The 19,531-nt window shown below is 44.8% G+C and overlaps 1 protein-coding gene across 1 annotated transcript in view; it reads right to left on the reverse strand.

The window, feature by feature from the left end:
• The window catches only part of LOC121276002 (zinc transporter ZIP12-like), a 95,890-nt gene that overhangs the window by 17,781 nt on the left and 58,578 nt on the right, over window positions 1–19,531 (reverse strand). Inside the window, exon 16 of the mRNA XM_041183946.1 lies at window positions 6,021–6,208. Coding sequence (XP_041039880.1) covers window positions 6,021–6,208 — 188 coding nt within the window. The remainder of the gene's footprint in view (window positions 1–6,020; window positions 6,209–19,531) is intronic.

Here is a 19,531-nt window from a genome sequence, read left to right on the forward strand (position 1 = left end):
GTACTCCTCCAAAGGAAAGACTTGCATTTATATAGCATCTTTCACAACCTCAGGATATTTCAAAGCACTTTACAGCCAATGGAATGCTTTTGAAGTGTAGTTGCTGATGTAATGTAGTCACCATCAAAGCATATAGGGCTGAATGGGATGTAAAGTCAGCTATATACATCATATATCATTGGTATGGACATATCATGTGATCATAGTGACATTAATACCAGACTAAAATTTAAATGTAACAAAAATGCCATGCTGTAAGTGATTACTATAGTCCACATAATAACAACCTGAAGTTGCAGACCCAAACTTCCATCTGGTATTTTGCTTTGATAGTGCTACTAAGATGAGAAGCTAAAGTGGGAAAATTGCAACCTCCACTTTATCATTCAGTGGAATCTTATGTATGTTATCAGCAAGCTGTGACTTACAATACTGTATTTATGAAAATTCACGTTTAAAAATGTTCTCATTTTTATTTGGTGAATTGTCTTCATCATGGTCATTTTGCAAATAGTTAATTGAAAAATGCCTTTGTAACAAATCATCAGATTGATTTAATTGGCCAGGACCATTCCATTAAACTTAATAGATAGTTTATGAATTTGAAATGTATGGAAATATTACTTATTCTTGTCAAGGTTTCTGTTACTGAAATACTGTACCAATATTTGTAAGGCTAAACATACAAATAATTGCTTATGAACATAATAAGCGCATCAACTGAAATACTTTAAGTTGGAAATTGGATTTAGGTCTTTTAGATCAATTGCCTAGCAATGTAACTGTACTACAAAGACTTATTGTGCAACACTTTTATAGAAAGATTTTTTGCTTGATTAAACTTGGTGATATAAAATAATAAAACAGGCCTTGTTTCATTTTCTGGAAATCACATATCCCATTTAAACTAGCTTTTAGCTTAATGAGTCACAAAATCTGACAATTTGCATCTGGATTTATTATATGTTCTAATTCCATTTTTAGCTTGATCAAAAGAAATTTTTTATCACTTCAAGAAAACTGCTGAAGGTAAAACATTGCAATTGAGAAGTTTGACTCATTGGCATCCATTTTGTGGGCTCTACAAGCATCTTTAGGGCTTCAAAATGCCATTTGCATCTTGCACATATATATGTAGGTGAACTCATGTCAGAAGCCACGCTGATGTAGGCATTATCATGTACACAGTTAATGTCTGCAGACCAGGCAAACCATTTCATCAGCGTGCAATGCTGATTTGAAGCCAGCATCACCACTTTTGAGCTCAACGCTCCAACCAACTTTCTCCCTACACAGCTGAATATGCATTCAGTAGTAGAAAGGACCCTACCCCCATCCTCTACCACTATTTAAGAGATCATCAACTTACAGGTTAGTTCCTGGTTGATTTCCTCTGGCTGTAGCTCTGATTCTATAGCTGTTTTGGTACTTTCTACAGTTGTTTCAGGTTGCAAAAGTCTACAGTGAGTGCTATGACAGATGCTGAGGGACTTCTTGCTGACTTCAAGTCTTCAGTTGCTCTCTGACATGGTTGCCCTAGTAACTATTTCCTTTGGAACACAGAATGGCTTGGAACATGAACAGAGGTCACAGAGAACAGGTCAAACTACTGGAAGTGGGAGGAGAAGAATGGGGAGAAGGCCTCTTGGAAGGTTGCAATATCCACACGTGTTCAGGAAGCAATTCTCTTAGGTGAACCTCAACGAGGAACGATGTGTGAGGTGTTGAAGGATGTCACCACTGAAATCTGCCACCTGCTGCAGCCAAAACTGTAACCTCAGAACAGGGCAAGGACCACTTTGCCAGTAGTTGTGAAGATGGCTGTGGTGATGAACCTTTATGCGTCTGGCTCCCTCGGGGCTGGAGTGGGAGATATTTAGAATATTGAGCAGTATGCTGTGCATTGCTGTCTAAGGGAGGTCACTGAGACTCTCTGTTCAATGAGAGATAATTACATTTTATTCTCTTTTGTAAGTGACAAGCTGGAGGAGTGCGCATGCAATTTCGCTCAAACTGTAGGATTCCATATATAGCAGGATACCATGGGCTGCACTCACATTGGGTGTAATTTATGTAACCTGCTGAACGAGATTCAAAGAGACCATAGAATCGTGCAGGAGTGGGCGAGTCGGATTCCCAAAGGCAGGAACTGACGGCTGGTGGGAAAGCAGCACAGTGGCTTGCATGAACCTGGCAGGAAGCCAATGAAGGTTGTTAAGGAGGCAGATAAGAGACATTTTTTTGCTGCTGAACACAATTAAACATACCATTTGGGATGAGGCAAGTGGCAAGCGGGGATCATGGGCCACAAGATCAGTGAAAGCTGACACTGTTGAAATGAGACTGGTCTCCGAGATGGAAGGTCAGTATTTTACAGCTGTTTCCCACAGGAGGGAAGAAGGCATTTGAGAGTTAGAGGCTGAGGGGCAATTGGCACATTAAAGCCAGGGCCAGCAGCCAGTGAAAGAGCTAAAATGACACCAATGGAAATCACACATTCATTCTTGGACATATTAGTGGAGAAGGAGTGGCTCCAAAAGATGCGTCTGCAGGCATCAGAAGCACCTTTATTGGTGAAGCAGGAGCAACAAAAGGGCCTATACCCGCAATGTCATTGGACAGACCCTGCACATCATTTCCCCTCATTGGCCGGCCGCTGTGTGACAGCTTAGAGCTGGCCCCCTTCAGTCCACTCGGGATTTCCACCAAATTCCAGGTCCACCAGCAGGACCCGCATCTCATTAATTAAATTCACATAGGAACATAGAAGCAGGAGTAGACCATTCAGCCCTTCAAGTCTGCTCCACCATTCAATAAGAGTATGGCTGATCTGGTTGAGACCGCAACTCCACTTTGCCGTCTGCCCCCCCAAAACACTAGACTTCCTTGTCTATCCAAAATCTGTAACTCTACCTTGAATAAATTCAATGGCTTGCCTCCACTGCTTTCTGGGGAATACAATTCCAAATACTAATGACCCTTTGAGAGAAAGGATTTCTCCTCATCTCTGCCTTAAATTGTAGACCTCTTATTCTTAAACTGTGTCCCCCGGTTTGAATTTCCCCCACAAGCAAAATCATCCTCCTGGTATCTACCCTATCCAATCCCCTCAGGATCTTGTATTTTCCAATAAGACCACCTCTCATTCTTCAAAACTCCAGTGGGTATAGGCCCAACCTGTTCAACCATTCTTCATAAGATAAGCCATTCGCTGCAGGAATGATTCGAGTGAACAATTCCTTCCCTTGCTTTGCAAGTGCTGAATGCCAACCCTGTACTCTACATGTACAGAAAAGGATCCCACTCCTTCGATATCCATCTTATATGCATTTATAGGTGCAGGTCAATGCCTGGCATCCTGGTAGAAGCCATGATATCTTCTTTCTGCGCCAGTCTGCTGTGCCAGCACATATGATCCACCATGGAAAATAAAAGGGTGGCGACTCAATGACAAGGATTATCCTGTGATGACATGGCTGATGAGTCCAGTATGCAACCTACACAGATATGGGTAGCATGAATGCAATGAAAGCCATGCTGTCACACCAAATGTACTCATCATGCCATTGGCATGTTGTAATAAGGCTTCTACTGCCTGGGCTACTCTGGTATTCAGCAGAACAGGTGTCAAACTCATGATTATCTGTTGTATGTCCTCACTATCATAGGGTACTGTTCTTGCCACCAGATGTACAGTTGGCAGTAGTCTGGGCTGACTGGCTATCAGGTAACAGCGAGCACAAGAGCACTAGTGGAATGCAAGTGCTGGGAGACTGAATGCAGTCTTCCTGAGAGAAGCCATATGGAACCATTGCCACTCCTCCGGAGTGGTGGCTCAGCAATCTTCGTAATCTGTTAGGAGAGAGATCATTGGGTTGTTATGATACCCTGCAGGTCAGTTAGGGCGATGGTATCTACAGTCTTGATGACAGCATGATGAGGCTTGATTGATAACAATTGTTGGTAGTGAGCGATGAGGGTGTGCTGATCTAAGCAGTGGTTGAGCCAACTGGTGCAACTGGCAGAATTTGACATTCAAAGATGCATTCACTGACCTTGGCCACTCGTGTGAGGTCATTGATCTTTTTGCGGCACTGCATCCAAGTCCTTGGGTTTTGATTCCTGGTATTGACCTCTATGGTTATTTGCTCCCCCTGCCTTCTCAATGTGTATCTGGAAGGCCTCCTTCACTCCTGTGGACATCTCTCCTTGTATCCACCTCCTCAAAAATAATCCTCCAGTACAGCATCCAAAATCTTTTGAGGCCACTCTCTCCCTTTTGTACCATTCCTCACTCTTCCCAGGTCAGGTTCTCTTCTAACATAACTCCCAGCACCTGTCCAGCCACAACGCAGCTGCATTTTAAAAGGTGCAGACTAGCCTTAAGCAGTGCAGACTAGCTAGAAATGGTGCTAGCTGCTCACAATATTGTCCCCTGCTGATGCATCCAGCCAATGAGCAGCATGGTTAGTGATGGCTGGATGCAGACATAATTCAAATGAGCAAACAGCACAAAGCTGATGTGCTGCCTGCATTGCAGTCAACAGGCAGAGGTTACTCACATATTATAATCTCCGCACCCATTTTCAGGAAATATCGCTTTTAGCCCCTTTTGGTTTTATAAACCACAAAATGTCTTTCAAAACCAGTAATTAAAATTAGTTTTGTGGGAGGGTGAATAGCCTGTGTCTGTGTTTATGAACAGCAGCTTATGATGAAACTGCAGAATCCTGTCACTGTAATGGTGAATCACCCTATGTATACAGAGAATTATCTTGGTTAAGTTCCAAAGCAGGAATACTCTTGAATAACGCAAACTCCCTTGAGCTCTTCTTGCTGTATGTGACTTGCTTGCTAGTTTTTCCCTATTTATCCTCACTCCCCAAATCTTCACCTCGACACCTTAACTTTAACACCCAATATTTCAAGTTTAATCTCTTAAGAAGGAGGTCTCCAGCTCGCTCTTCTGCTTGTGTACCTTTTTTTTATTCATTCACAGGATGTGAGCTTCACTGACTGGGCCAGTATTTATTGCCCATCCCTAATTGCCCTTGAGAAGGTGGTGGTGAGCTGCCTTCTTGAACAGCTGTAGTCCATGTGGTGTAGGTACACTCAGGCTGCTGTTAGGAAGGGAGTTCCAGGATTTTGACCCAGCGACAGTGACGGAACAGCGATATATTTCCAAGTCAAGATAATGAGTGACTTGGAGGGGAACTTCCAGATGGTGGTGTTCCCATCTATCTGCTACCCTTGTCCCCCTAGGTGGAAGTGATCGTGGGTTTGGAAGGTGCTGTCGAAGGCGCCTTGGTGAATTCCAGCAATGCATCTTATAGATGGCACACACACTGCTCCTGTGCGTCGGTGGTGGAGGGAGTGAATGTTTGTGGATGTGGTGCCAGTCAAGCGGGCTGCTTTGTCCTAGACGGTTTCCAGCTTCTTCAGTGTTGTTGGAGCTACACTCAACCAGGCAAGAGAGGCGTATTCCATCACACTCCTGACCTGTGCCTTGTAATTGGTGGACAGGCACTGGAGAGTCAAGAGATGAGTTAGTCATCGCACAATTCCTAGCCTCTGATCTGCTGTTGTAGCCACAGTATTTATATGACTAGTCAAGTTCAGTTTCTAGTTAATGGTAAACCCCCAGGATGTTGATAATGGGGGATTCAGTGATGGTAATGTCATTGAACATCAACTTGTGTGCCTAGAAAGATTGACTCCATCCCAACTCTTGCATACTTTGACATTAGGGCAATGGCAGAAGAAACAGCAGAAACACGTAAGCTCAACTCTCTGAAATCCCTCGTGTCTCTCAACATTTCTTTCCTCAAAACTCACCTCCACAAGCAAGCTTTAGGTCCCCAGAACTATTCTCTCTTTCCATAACTTTGACATGTCTTGGAGCTTTATTTTAGTTTAAACACACCATAAAAATACAATTTACTGTATAGCGTGCTGAAATACTACACAATTTTGGAAGTTTCAATAAAATTGGTAATAGATATTAAACATCTTCAACTCACCATTTCTACCAACGAAAGGTAAAGGAACATCCCTGCTGTCACCGTGAAAATCCACTGTTGAACATTGAGATCAGCTGACAGAGAGAGACCAATGTAGAGCCCAATGAAAGCTGTTAGTGCACTAAATAAATTCATCAGCATGGCAAGCTTTATGGATAAACCAGAGTTCAGAAGTACAGCGAAGTCCCCTGTATAAAAATAAAATGAGTTATTATTGAAAAATGCAGGCAATGTTGTGCATTTAACATACAGAAACCTGGCCAAGAAATTCTGATGTTTGGTGAGACCAAATCTATTTAGGGTGGTGGGGGGTTGGGGGGTTGGTGGTGGTAGTGAGGCAGGGAAAGTTGGAATGTGAGTCTTAGAGAGGATATGCCAGATTTACACAGACAATGAGGGAAGGTGCGGGATGTGCATCCTAGCTAAACTCTAGATATGCAAAGGATGGGTGTTAAGTCAAGGTGATGTTCTAGGTCACAGATTTTGTCACTTTCACTTCAGGATCAACTGATCTAATTTTAACATTGAACCATCAATTGTGGAAAGCTGATGCTGGAATCATAAAGATGAATTGCTGTGCTTCATCCTGCTGTTAAATAGAGAATAATAACTTTAACTGGATTCCTATTTTGTGAACCTTATTTCCTGTTCTTCATTTTGGAGGCTCCTAACTTCATTTGGAAGTCACCCTCAAGATAGTTTTTAAGTGGGGCATTTCCTTAAAATATACTGTTATGCTGCAATATGAGTTCCCTTGTGGGGATTTCTCTTTTATGATACATATGTTAGAGGATCAAGAACATTAAGTTCAGGGAGGCCAGGCTTATAATGCAGTACTATGGGAAATATCCAGGCACCAGGTTGTATAGGCGCAGAAAATCCTTTCCGAATATTTCTCAGGAGTTATATTCAAGGAGGCTGCAGCGCTTTCAGAAGTTCTGGAAGAGCTTTGTTCCATCTAAAGGGAGATCGTCAAGTTTCCTCAATAAATAGGCCATTGCTTACTGTCACTCAGAAAGCCAGAGCTGCATTTGCTCCCTGGTACTGGTTCGGTCCAAGGCTTGCTATGCATAATATGGCAGTCAACTTGTGTGGCAGAACGCTTGAAGATTAGAAAAAAAAGCCAGCCATAGCTGATTGTGCAACAAAAGCTGAGCAGCAGAGAATTAATGAGAGCTTGGCAGAATCGCCAGGGGAAAGGGGTGAACAAGCAACATGACACATACATGAGGTAAATCTTGTAGGATGTGTGGCAACTAACAGCTGTGACTCTGGAGCTCCACAGTTCAGAAGCAGCCTGGGACCAGTTGGTGTGAATTCCACCATGGAAGCAAAGCTACCAGCTCTGGTGGCAGGAGGCGACAAATTAAGAAGCATCTTTTATATTGAATATCACACATTGGGGACCAAGATGCAAGTTCTTTTCTTTCAGCATGTTCCTGAACTAATAGCTGCCAATAGACCAGTGAGGCAGCCAAATACTAAAGGCACAGATCAAGAGCCCAAGGGGAGAAATGGCCAGAGGTGACTGTCCATTTCTCAAGACACGAGCAAGTGACAGGCACCCATCATTCATCCTCCGATCAGATCTGCTTAGCCAGAAATTTCAGAAATGAATCAGTAGTAGCTCACTCCTATGGCCAGCTTGCCATAAGAAGAGGGGCAGTATGACCCGTTTTGCACCACAGGAGCAGTCAACCACCTCTTGTGATGTTGGCCCTCAGATTGCACATAGGAAAATCACTGGAACCGGAGAAAGGGGGTGGAGGGGATGGGTGGTGAAAGTGATCAACATCAATAGCACAAAATGGTCTGATGGTGATTCAGAAACCCATTTTGCACCATATCTGCTTTTTTCCCATTTACTTTAAGCCTAGTGTAAAACATAATGTCAATATGTTATCATCCCGCTTCTGGAACAATTTGCAAGGAACAATTTTACTATCGGGGAGAGATATTTTGAAAACTAGAGGAAGCATGATGTAAGAAAAAGTAGGTTGTTTCATGGTCATTTTTGAGTCCCTTGCATTAAGGAGAACATGACAAATAATTTATTCTCATAGACGTCTACAGCACAGAAGGAGGCCATTCGGACAATATTGTCCACGCTGGTCAACAAAGATAGGGCTACGCTAATCCCATTTTCCAGCACTTGGCCCATAGCCCTGGAGACTATGGCAATGCAAGTGAATATCGAAATACTTCTTAAATGTTATGAGAGACTCAACCACCCTCTCAGGCAGTGAGTCCCAGACTCCCCACCACCCTCTGGGTGAAAAGATTTCTCCTCAATTCCCTTCTACTTCTTACATTAAATCTATGCCCCTTGGTTTTTGACTCCTCTGCTAATGGGAAACTGCCTTCCTGTGCGCCCTGTCTATTCCCCTCATCATGTTATACACCTCTATCAGGTCCCCTCTCAACCTTTGCTGCTCCAAGGAAAACAACCCCAGCCTGTCCAATCTTTCCTCATATCTTAGATCCTCCAGCGGAGGCAGCATCCAGGTAAATCTGTGGCCAGAGAGAACTTGAAAATTACTGCCACGGCCCCTGATATCTCTTCCCTTACCTACCTCAACAGCCTGGGACACATCTCATTCGGGCCTGCGGATTTATCCACTTTTAAGGCCACTAAACCCACTAGTACCTCCTCTCTCTCTATGTTAATTTCCTCTAATATTTCACAGACCTCCACCCTGATGTCTATTTCTGCGTCATCCTTTTCCATTGTGAAGACCGATGCAAGGTATTCATTGAGGATTGCACCCACGTCTTCCGGGTCCACACACAGATTACCTCTATGGTCTCTAATTGGTCCTACTCTTTCCCTAGTTATTCTCTTGCTCTTTATATATTTTTAAAAAACCTTTGGGTTTTCCTTTATTCTACCTATCAATGCTTTCTCATGCACTCTCTTAGCTTTCTTAATTTCCTTTTTAAGTTCATCTCTGCACTTTTTATACTCCACTGAGAACTCTGCCATACTGAGCCCTTGGTATCTGCCATAAGCTTCTCTTTTTCTCTTTATCCTAACCTTTATGTCCCTTGGCATCCAGCGTTCTCTGGACTTGGTTGCCCCCTTTGTCTTTATGGGAATATATTTGCCCTGTACTCTCATTATTTTCTCCTTGAATGCCTCCCACTGCTCTGACACAGTTTTATCTGCAAGTAGCTGCTCCCAGTCCACTTGGGTCAAATCGCATCTCATCTTAATAAAATTAGCCTTTCCCCAGTTTAGAACTTTTATTCCCAGCCCAACCTTATCCTTGTTCATAACTATCCTAAATCTAACTGTGTTATGGTCACTATCTCCAAAACGCTCCCCCACTGATACGCCTTCCACCTGCCTGGGCTCATTTCAGAATATTAGGTCCAGAACTGCCTCCTCCCTCATTGGGCTTTCTACGTAAGGGCTAAAAAAAGTTTTCCTGGATGCAACTTAAGAACCTTGTTCCCTCCCTACCCTGCACACTAAAACTATCCCAGTTAATATTTGGATAGTTAAAATCGCCTACTATTACTGCCCTATTATTCTTACACTTCCCTGAAATTTGATTACATATTTGATCCTCTATCTCTCCCTAACTGTTTTGGGGCCTATAGTACACACCCAACAGCTTGTTTACCCATTTTGTGATTTTACTTCTACCCATATGGCTTCATTTGATGATCCTTCTAAGATATCATCCCTCTTCACTGCTATAATTGATTCCTTGACCAATATTGCAACCCCCACCAGCCCCCCCACCCCACCTTCTTCTATTCCCATCTCTATCTCATCTGAATATCCTATGACGAGGAATGTTAAGCTGTCAATCCTCCCCTTCTTTTAGCCAAATCTAGGTCATAGTTATGATATCATACACCCGCATGTCTATCTGTGCCCTCAGCTCATCTGTCTTATTCCTCAGGATCCTTGCATTAAAATATATTCCATTTAGCCTTGCTAAACTCATTTCTTTCTTATCTAGCCTATGTTTCCTCTTCCTTACAGACTCACTTACTAGCGTTTTAACTTCTAATTCCATCCCACCTTCTCTCCCCTCTGAACTACTTTTCAGGATCCCATCTCCTTGCCTATTCTTTGCTGACTTATTCAATGATTATAACCATCATGTTTCTGGAGGTCAGATGAAGTATGACGTGATGTCCTAATTGAAGAATGTGTCATTTATTTGTGAAGGTGTGAGTGAAACACATATGATAATAAGGACTGGGCAAAATTACTTTGGACCTAATATTGCGCTTTTTATTCATTCATGTGATGTGGCCTTCGCTGGCTGGGCCAGCATTTATTGTCCATCCCTAGTAGGCCTTGATAAGGGGGTGGTGAGCTGCCTTCTTGAACCTCTGCTGTCCATGTGGTGTAGGTACACCCACAGTGCTGTAATAAGTCATGAATGATTAGTAATTGTATAATAAGGAATCCTCTGGGGAACAATGATCAGAATATGATAGGATTTAATTTTAAATTTGACAGTGATGTGGATAAGTCTGAAACTAGGGTCATAAATTTAAACAAAGCCAATTACAGAGGTATGAAGGAGAGTTGACTAAGGGCTGAAGTCATTGGAATAAATTGCTTATTTTCTTGATGGCAGAATGTAACTTGTGGAGTGCCATAAGGATGTGTGCTTGGGGGACTCAGCTATTTACAATATATAACAATGTCATAGATGAGGGGACCTGGTGCAATGTATCCAAGCTTGCTGATGATACAAAGCTAAGCGAAAAAGTGAATTGTAAGAAGGACGCAAAGAGGCGGCAAAGGGATATAAGCTGGGTGTGTGACTGGGTATGAAGGTTGCAGATGGAGTTTAATATGGGGAAATGTGAAATTATCCACTTTGATAGGAAGAATGGAAATCCAGTAGTTTTTTTTTAAAAGTGACAAACTAACAAATCTAGTTATTCAGAGACATTTGAATGCTCGTGTACACAAAGCTCAGAAAGTTAACATGCAGGTACAGCAAGCAATTAGGGAGGCAAATGGTATGTTGGCCTTTATTGCAAAGAAATTGGATTATAAGAGTAAGTAGATCTTGGCGGTATGATCTCACCAAAGACCTGAACCATTTTTAGAATACTGTGTACAGTTATAGTCTCCTTATCTAAGAAGGGGTGCAACAAAGGTTCAGCAGATTCCTCGGATGAGAGGGCTTCTCAAGGAGAGATTGAGTGGAATGGGCTGATACTCTGCAATTTAAAAATATTAGAGGTGATCTCACTGTAAGATATCAAATTTTTTTGTCAGGGTAGATGTTGAGAGGTTTTTTTTCCCTTGCTGAAGAGTCTAGAATTAAGATCCACTGGGCGAATCATCCCAGATTTGCACTAAGTGCAGTAGCGGACCGGGAAAACAACATTTTGCCTGCTGGCCGCAATGGGGGCTTTTCACACCGTACCATTCCAAACTCGCCGCACTAGCAATACATTCCCAGGAAACACACCGTTTCCATGGCAGGCGGGATCTCATTCATCAGCCCCGTGATTATCTCGCTGCTTCATCATGCCGAGCACCATATTTAAAGTGCAGCCACATGCAAATCTCTCAGTGCATCCAGCCCACAACTGCAATAAAGAAGACATGGCCCCAAAAGGCAAAAAGGCTGCAGCCTCCAGGTTCAATGAGAGTCCCTCAAGTGTCTTATGAACGCAGTGGAGGCTTGCCATGATGTCCTCTGGCACCGCTCTGGCCGCAGAATGGGCAGCAACTTCACTAATCTGGCTTGGGATGCAGTAGCAGCAGTGTTCAGTACCAATGTCCTTCAAAAACAGACAGCCACCCAATGCCACAAGAGGATGAATGATCTCCATTCTGCCAGGGTAAATGACTCTTCTCATTACTCTCAACTCACAGACTTATAAACCATCACACATCCACAGGGCCCTCACTCACTGCCATTTCAAGGGACATCACCATTCATTCTCTCACGCACACCTTCATTGTCCTCATTCTGTTCATGGGTCCACTCACCACCCACATATGCCAGGCATACTTATCATCATTATCAATTATCCACCCTGCTTACACTCTCTCCATTTCTTTATGCAGGACAAGCTGGCACACAACAAAAGGGAGATGTCACTTACCAGTGGAGGGATGCCTGAAATCAAAGTCCTCACGGACTTTGAAAACAGAGTCATCCAGCAGGCCAGCTGTTAGGAAATAGAGATAGTTTAAGTAAGTTATATTTGTATTTGTAGGTGTTAAGAATGAGTTTTAGCTTTGAAGTTTAAGTTTGATTTGTATTTCTGTATCTGTGTGTTAAGAAAGGTCAAATAGAGTTTTAGTTTCACTTTAAAAGGCTGCTTGCATTTCTAATGAGACATTTGCGACCTCTATAAAGTAAAGGTAAACACACAAGAGTAGAAAGAATGGTGCTGTTGCCTAGCAACAGAGTGGCCAGATAGGCAGGCTCCTCCCACAGATATACACACAGAACTAAAGAAACAGCAGTTTTAAGTTCAGTTGAAGCCAGGACCCCAGAGAGACTGGACACTGGGAGAGGGAACTGTAGATTTCCCAAAAGAACAAAAAGGCCCCAAGTGAAGAAAAATCACCAAAATCCAGGAGATTGGAAGAGGGGAAAGTCCAAAGGAGATCTTGTAGCAAAAGGAATGTCAGGAACCTGGGAAAAGGTCCTGCTAAGTGAAGCTAAGAGTGAGAGGCAGAGAGAAAGGCTCCAAGTGAGTACAGCTTGCAAGAAGGTTCAAAGAGACAACTGAAGGTCTGTAATTCTTTGCTATGGGCATGTGAGGCAGTGGTGTACTGTTAATGCTGAGTTGGTGAGAGAGAGTGCATGGAAGACAGCTTGAATGCATGTGGTGACCCAGGGAAGGGGAACATCAGAAGGAGAGTTCGAAACCCTGGAGGTGAACCCTTGTGGAAGGTTCCTGTGAGAAAACATCAATTTAGGAGAAGATTCCAAGGTGAGGTCTTGGAGAGTGGAGATTGGAAACCCTCGTGCGAAGGATGGAATTCAGTGAGACTGTTTGGTTCACAGTGTGACAAGCATCTAGGAGAAATATAGAAGAGATCCATAGCATCTGGTTGGGGTGGCATCTGTCATTGAGATCAGAGCATGGTGTGGCTGACCACAGGGTGCCATAGGTTTATATGGGCTGGGTATTTACTGTGTACATTAAAGTATAAGATAGCTTTTGTGAATTGTGTTGTCCTTACAAATCTGTACATATCTGTAAATGTATAGTTGTAGGTGAAGGAGTATTGTAATGTAGTTAATCTTTTCTTTTTGAATAAATGTTTTATTCTTTTGTAAAAAGCTTATCAGCTGACTCCTGTGACTGTTCAGTAGCTACTCTCTATATATTTAAACAAACAATAAAAGTTAGGATCTATGAGGCTGGGTTCCACCCTGGGATTGGGCTTGTCCAGGGGTAACCTCAGATGGGAGTCACAAAACCGGCTATGACCGGGACCGGTCCTGTGCTGATGCTGAGGTCGGCTATGGTCTACGAGTGAGGATCCAGCAGTGTAACATCCATCAGACAACCATGCTGTGAGTGATGTGTCCTATTTCACAGGCCACTGCCATGCACTAATTATCTCCCCTTGCTTTCACAGGCACATCTGCCAAACAGCCGAAAGAGTCCATGACCCAGAGCTTCCAATCAAGCCCCAAAGAAACCTCTGAAGAGGAATCCGAACGTACCCTCCTTGGAGTTGCATCTCAGTGCTTGGTCACGTCACAGTTGCTGGAGCTGCAAAGGCAACCTCAGGAATATCAGGAAGGGGTGTCCACTGCACTCCTCAGATTGCATGGCACACTGGAGGAGTCCATCCACCTTCAGGCTGAGAAGCTAATGCCAGCATGCAAATGTACTGAGGTCAACACTGGTAGGATGGCAGCCACCATGGAGACCTTGGTCCAGGACATTGCTTCTGCACAGCTGCGCGGGCTGAACTCCATTGCTGATGTCATAGTTGGCCTTCAGCAGTGTGTACACAAGAGGGGCAGCCCAATCTCACTCCAGCTCCCCCTTCTCCTCAAGGAGTCAGCCAGGGGCCCTCAGGCACTCATAGGGAGGAGGATCAGTAGGTGTATCCCCCTGCCCGCATGAGGCCATCTATCCAGCCACTCTGAATCCTCTCTTCCTGTGACCTCAGTAGCTCCAGCTTCACAAGTCAAGGAGGGTCCCCGCCAAGGTCATCACAGACAGGGCATAGCAGTCGGCAGGCCGCCTCCACCTCCACTGTGGATATCTGGGGAACACCAAGACATAGCGTCAGGATTAGGAAGGTTAAGAAGTAGTTGCACAGCCTGGGTCTTGGGTATTAATTGCTTGTACATAATGTTCACCATAGTCAATAGACTCCCAAGGCCGTCTCTCTGCCTATGGCTCCTTCTTCTAATCAGCAGTGTTCATGTCACTCAGATGTGAAACCTTTCTCCAGAAGCTAAATGCAGGTGGCTCAGTCCATGGCCTCTTCCCTGCAATTTGTGCAGACTTCAGACCAAAGTGATGGTCCAGCCTCACACTCCCTGGACATGTTAGTGATGCCTGCACCTCGACGGTGCTTGTCATTGCTGCCAAAATGTCGTGGGCACGTGTCAGAGAATTCTGTCATTCTCTCTGCGTGCTCTCAACACCTTTAAGGCAGGACTGGTCCATCTCTTCAGCATCTGTGACCAGTGATGCTCTGCTCCTAAAGGGCTCAGGTGCTGAAGGTGGACAAAGGGTCAGATGCCTTTCAGGTTTCATGGCTGCATCTCTATGATATGACCCTGATCACAGAGCACAAGCGAGCTGCCCTCAGCCAGACAGGAGTTAGACATTCTCAGGGGCTATGTGAAGATCTATGGAGTGTCCTCACTGCATGTTGTTATCATCCTCCTGGAATCGAGTGACAATGAGGGCCTCATATCCTCACAGAGGATATGTGCGCTGCCATAAGCCGGACTGGAGTCAAACATTCATAGATACAATGTGAGAATCCATGGTGTCTCCTCACTGAATATCATCGTCATCCTCCACAAATCTAGCAGCTATGAGGGCCTCCTGAGTGCTCCTGCCTCTTCTGGCCAGTGCGATGGCTTCATCGCCATTATCGTTGCCTTCGAGGACCTCCTCACCCTCACCACTGTTGATGTCATCCTCACTGGAGGAGAACTCCAGTTCCTCCATGTCCTCCTCAGCCAGCTCCTCTCCCACTTCATTGCCAGGTTGTAAAGGATGCAGCAGATGATGACAATGCATGACACCCTCTGTGGACTATATTGCAGGGCTCCACCAGACCAGTCCAGGCACCGGAACCTCTTTTTCAACATCCCGATGGTTTGCTCCACCAAGGTGTGATTTGCGGCATGAGTCTCGTTATACCTTCGCTCTGCTGCAGCCTGAGGCTGCTGCATGGGTGTCATCAGCCACGGCCTCTGTGGGCAGCCCTTGTCCCCTAGAAGGCATCCCTGCTGCATCTGTGGACCCTGGAAGACGTCAGTGATCTGTGACCGGCTGAGAATGTAGAAGTTGTGCACGCTCCCTGGAAACTGCGCGCAGTCCTGCAGGATACATTTCTGCTGGTCACACACAAGCTGCACCTTCAGCAAATGGCAGCATTGCTGTTGACATAGTTGACCACATGTTGCAATGGAGATCTGAGTGCCTTGTGAGTGCAGTCAATGGCACCCTACACCTGTAGGAAACCCGAGATATGGGCAAATCCAATCGCTCTTGCATCCTGGCTGTCCTGGTCCAGGGTGAAATGCACAAAATTGTGTGCCCTCGTGAAGATGGCATCCAAGACTTCATGGGTACATTTGTGGGTGAAGGCTTGTGAAATCCCAAAGAGGACACCTGTGGAGCCCTGAAATGAGCCACCAGCATAGAAATTGAGTGCTGCTGTCACTTTCATGACCACTGGCAGTGGATGCCCTCCATGTCCATGTGGCTCCAAATCCTGCAGTAGCTGACAGATGTGACCAAGTTGCCGAGACATGCACAGTCTTCAGTAACACTGGTTCTTGGTCATCCTCAGGAATGAAAGGTTGCATCTATAGGAGTGGGGTGTTGCTAGGTGCCGACCAGTGATGGCTCGCTGCGGCTCTTGGGTGGCATGTACAGGAGCCCCAGCAGCTCCTTCTTCCTGAGGATGCTGTTCCTCTCTCTGTGCGTCCAAGCACCTCCATCTCTCTCTCTCTTCTCCATCATCATCGTTTTCTATACGCCACAAGACTCCATGATCCTGATGTACTCCTCCTGCAGGATGAAAGAGAGAGACATGTGAGTTAGCATGGGTGTACAAAAACCTCTCTTGGTTAAGTCTGAAGGCCCCTTAACGCATCCCAGAGAATGCTAGCCACCACTTGGATGGCCAGAGATTGGTGACCTGCATGGCCAAAACCCCACCTTCCTCTACCCCACTCCACCTGACTGATTGGAGACAGTTTCACCCACTGGAGTACATACTGTGCTCTCAGCTCAGGCGCAGGCATTCTCCTAACCCACACTGCAAGGCTGCACTGTTAGCTTGAACCATGGGGGAGACTGGTCCAAACTGGGATGATGACATTTCAAGGGACTGTGAGCACCTTCATCAGTGACTGCTCCATGGCCAGCTTTAGCAAAGAGTCGTCCAACTGTTCTGCAGTCCACTAAAACTCTCATTAGTTTGGAGTCTGTGCCCAAGGAGTGAAAAGCTCTGGAGCACTTGGTGGCACTTTGATGCCTCTGTGTTGCTTGAGTGGGCGGAGAAGCTAAAGACCCGATTCCAATCATATCAATGTGGCTGCGCAGGAACTGTCTCAGCTGCAGACAAATGGTCACTTTAGAAAAGGTGTCTCTAAAGATTGGCTGCTTCCCTCGCCCACACCCCTGACCCACAAGTGCTTGTATGCTACCTTCAATCACAGGGCAGATTTTGCTCCCCACAAAAGTTGCCTCAGCCACAGGGGAGCCTTTGCTCCACCCCTCACCAACGTCCCTCAACCTTAACTTCCAACACGTGTTCCTTGTGAAAATTCCTCAGCGTTGCTGTGCACTCACCTCCGAGATCCCTTCAAAGTACAGCCCGCCAAGTGCACGCCTTTTATATGCTGTTGTGAAACATGTCAGCGTGATGGATGATCCAGCGGTAGGGAGATGAATCTGGCCGGCTAGTCGTATAATGGTATGCTGATGTACTACAATAAGAGTCCCGATGTCTGATGGTGGGAAACTCGGCCCATCATCGACAGGCTGAGAGGACGATCACATGTTGTGAAATGGATTTTTGGCCTTCTTGCCATATTTTCCGCTCACGCCACTGAACACGCCCAATGCCAGTGGGCACATTTGATTCCGCCCGTAGTCTCAAGATAAAGGATCAGCCATTTGGGACTGAGATGAGGAGCACGTTCTTCTCTCAGAGGGTTGTGAATCTTAGGAATTCTCTACCCCAAAGAGACCCTGTTCATGGTCAGTTGCACCACACAAGTGCCAGGCAATGACTATCTCCAACAAGAGAGAATCCAACCATCACCCCTTGATGTTCAATGGCATTACCATCACTGAATCCCCCAATATCAACATCCTTGGGGGTTACCATTGACCATAAACTGAACTTGACTAGCCATATAAATACTGTGGTTACAATAGCAGGTCAGAGGCTAGGAATCCTGTGACAAGTAACTCACCTTCTGACTCCCCAAAGTCTGCCCACCATCTACAAGGCACAAGTCAGGAGTGTGATGGAATACATCCCACTGGCCTGGATGAGTGCAGCTCCCACAACACTCAAGAAGCTTGATACCCTCCAGGACAAAGTAGCCCACTTGATTGGCACCCCTTCCACAAACATTCACTCTCTCCACCACCAACGCAATAGCAGCAGTGTGTACCATCTACAAAATGCGCTGCAGGAATTCACCAAGGCTCCTGCAACTGCACCTTCCAAACCCGTGGCCACTACCATCTAGAAGGACAAGGCCAGCAGATAGATGGGAACACCGACTCCTCAAAGTTGCCCTCCAAGTCTCACACCATCCTGACTTGGGAATACATCATTGTTCCTTCACTGTCGCTGGATCAAAATCCTGAAACTCCCTTCCTAACAGCACTGTGGGTGTACCTACATCACATGGACTACCTGGAGGGTATCAAGCTTCTTGAGTGTTGTGGGAGCTGCACTCATCCAGGCAAGTGGGATGTATTCCATCACACTCCTGACTTGTGCCATATCGATGGTGGGCAGATTTTGGGGAGTCAGGAGGTGAGTTACTTTTCATAGGATTCCTAGCCTCTGACCTGCTCTTGTAACCATAGTATTTATATGGCTAGTCAAGTTCAGTTTATGGTCAATGGTAACCCCCAGGATGTTGATATTGGGGGATTCAGTTCAAGAAGGCAGCTCACCACCACATTCTCAAGGGCAATTAGGGATGGGCAATAAATGCTGGTCCAGCCAGTGAAGCCCACATCCCATGAATGACTAAAAAAAAAATTCAATGCTGAGGTCAATAGATTTGGCACTAAGGGAATCAGAAAGAGGATATGGGGATCATGCAGAAATGTGGAGTCAACGTTGAAGTTTTGCAGTGATCTTTTTGAATGATGCTATCAACTGTGTGGTCATAAGGCCAACTTCTGCTCCTAATCCATATGTTTTATGACTTATGGCAAAAGAGGCACTGGTTATATACTGTGTTAAACAGATGAGAACATAGCATCAGTTCTGATGACCTTTGTCATGATTGAGGAGTTACTCAAGTGATGGTTCTGTTGATGATCTATTCCATACTGTTCAGCCTCCAAAACAGCTAGGACCATGTCCCTAAGAATCTCTATGTCCAGATCTTTGAGGATGACAAAGTTCTGCAAAGCTACAAATATGTGGGACAACAAAGATGTAGCATATTGAAAAATCTTTCCTGATTTTTCAAGACAGTGAAATCAGGTTTTTTGGACTCCAATGAGAATCTCAATGAACATTTAGGTGGAGACATGTACCTCATTGTGGTATGGCTCAGCTACTGTTCTTGCAAATCTTAAAAGGAGTTATTATTCAAGGCTCATGCAAGCTACCTGTTCATTTGGCTAGCTAGCCTGAAGCGTCCCAAAGAGGACAGAATTGTTGAGAATGAATATACCATGGCAAATCCTAACAAACCTGGAATTCATGAAGAACTATTTGCATCAGATCAACAATGGACAGTCATAAGAAAGTTGAAGGAGTTAATGGTAAGTAATCTGAGTGCCAACTATTGGAAAAGGAATACAAGTTATAGGATCTGGGAACACCAACAACATCTCTCCTTATAATTTATAGTAATTTACTCCTAGCTGAATTGGCAACTGGACAAATGGAAGGTCTTAGATCATATTTCAAACTACAGCACCGCTATTGTGGGGCAAGAAAGCCAGTGGAAGCTGGTCCCATTCCAAAATGCTGGTACACTCGTTTTAAGGCAGAAACTTGGCAAAAATGGTGACTAAGTTCAGCACCTTCAGCTTTCATTGCTTCAGAGAGGTTACAGTGCAAGTCTTACAATTATCAGTCATTTGTATTACTA

Source organism: Carcharodon carcharias, chromosome 3 (genome assembly GCF_017639515.1).
Source record: "Carcharodon carcharias isolate sCarCar2 chromosome 3, sCarCar2.pri, whole genome shotgun sequence".
In the NCBI taxonomy this organism is placed as follows: Eukaryota; Metazoa; Chordata; class Chondrichthyes; order Lamniformes; family Lamnidae; genus Carcharodon; species Carcharodon carcharias.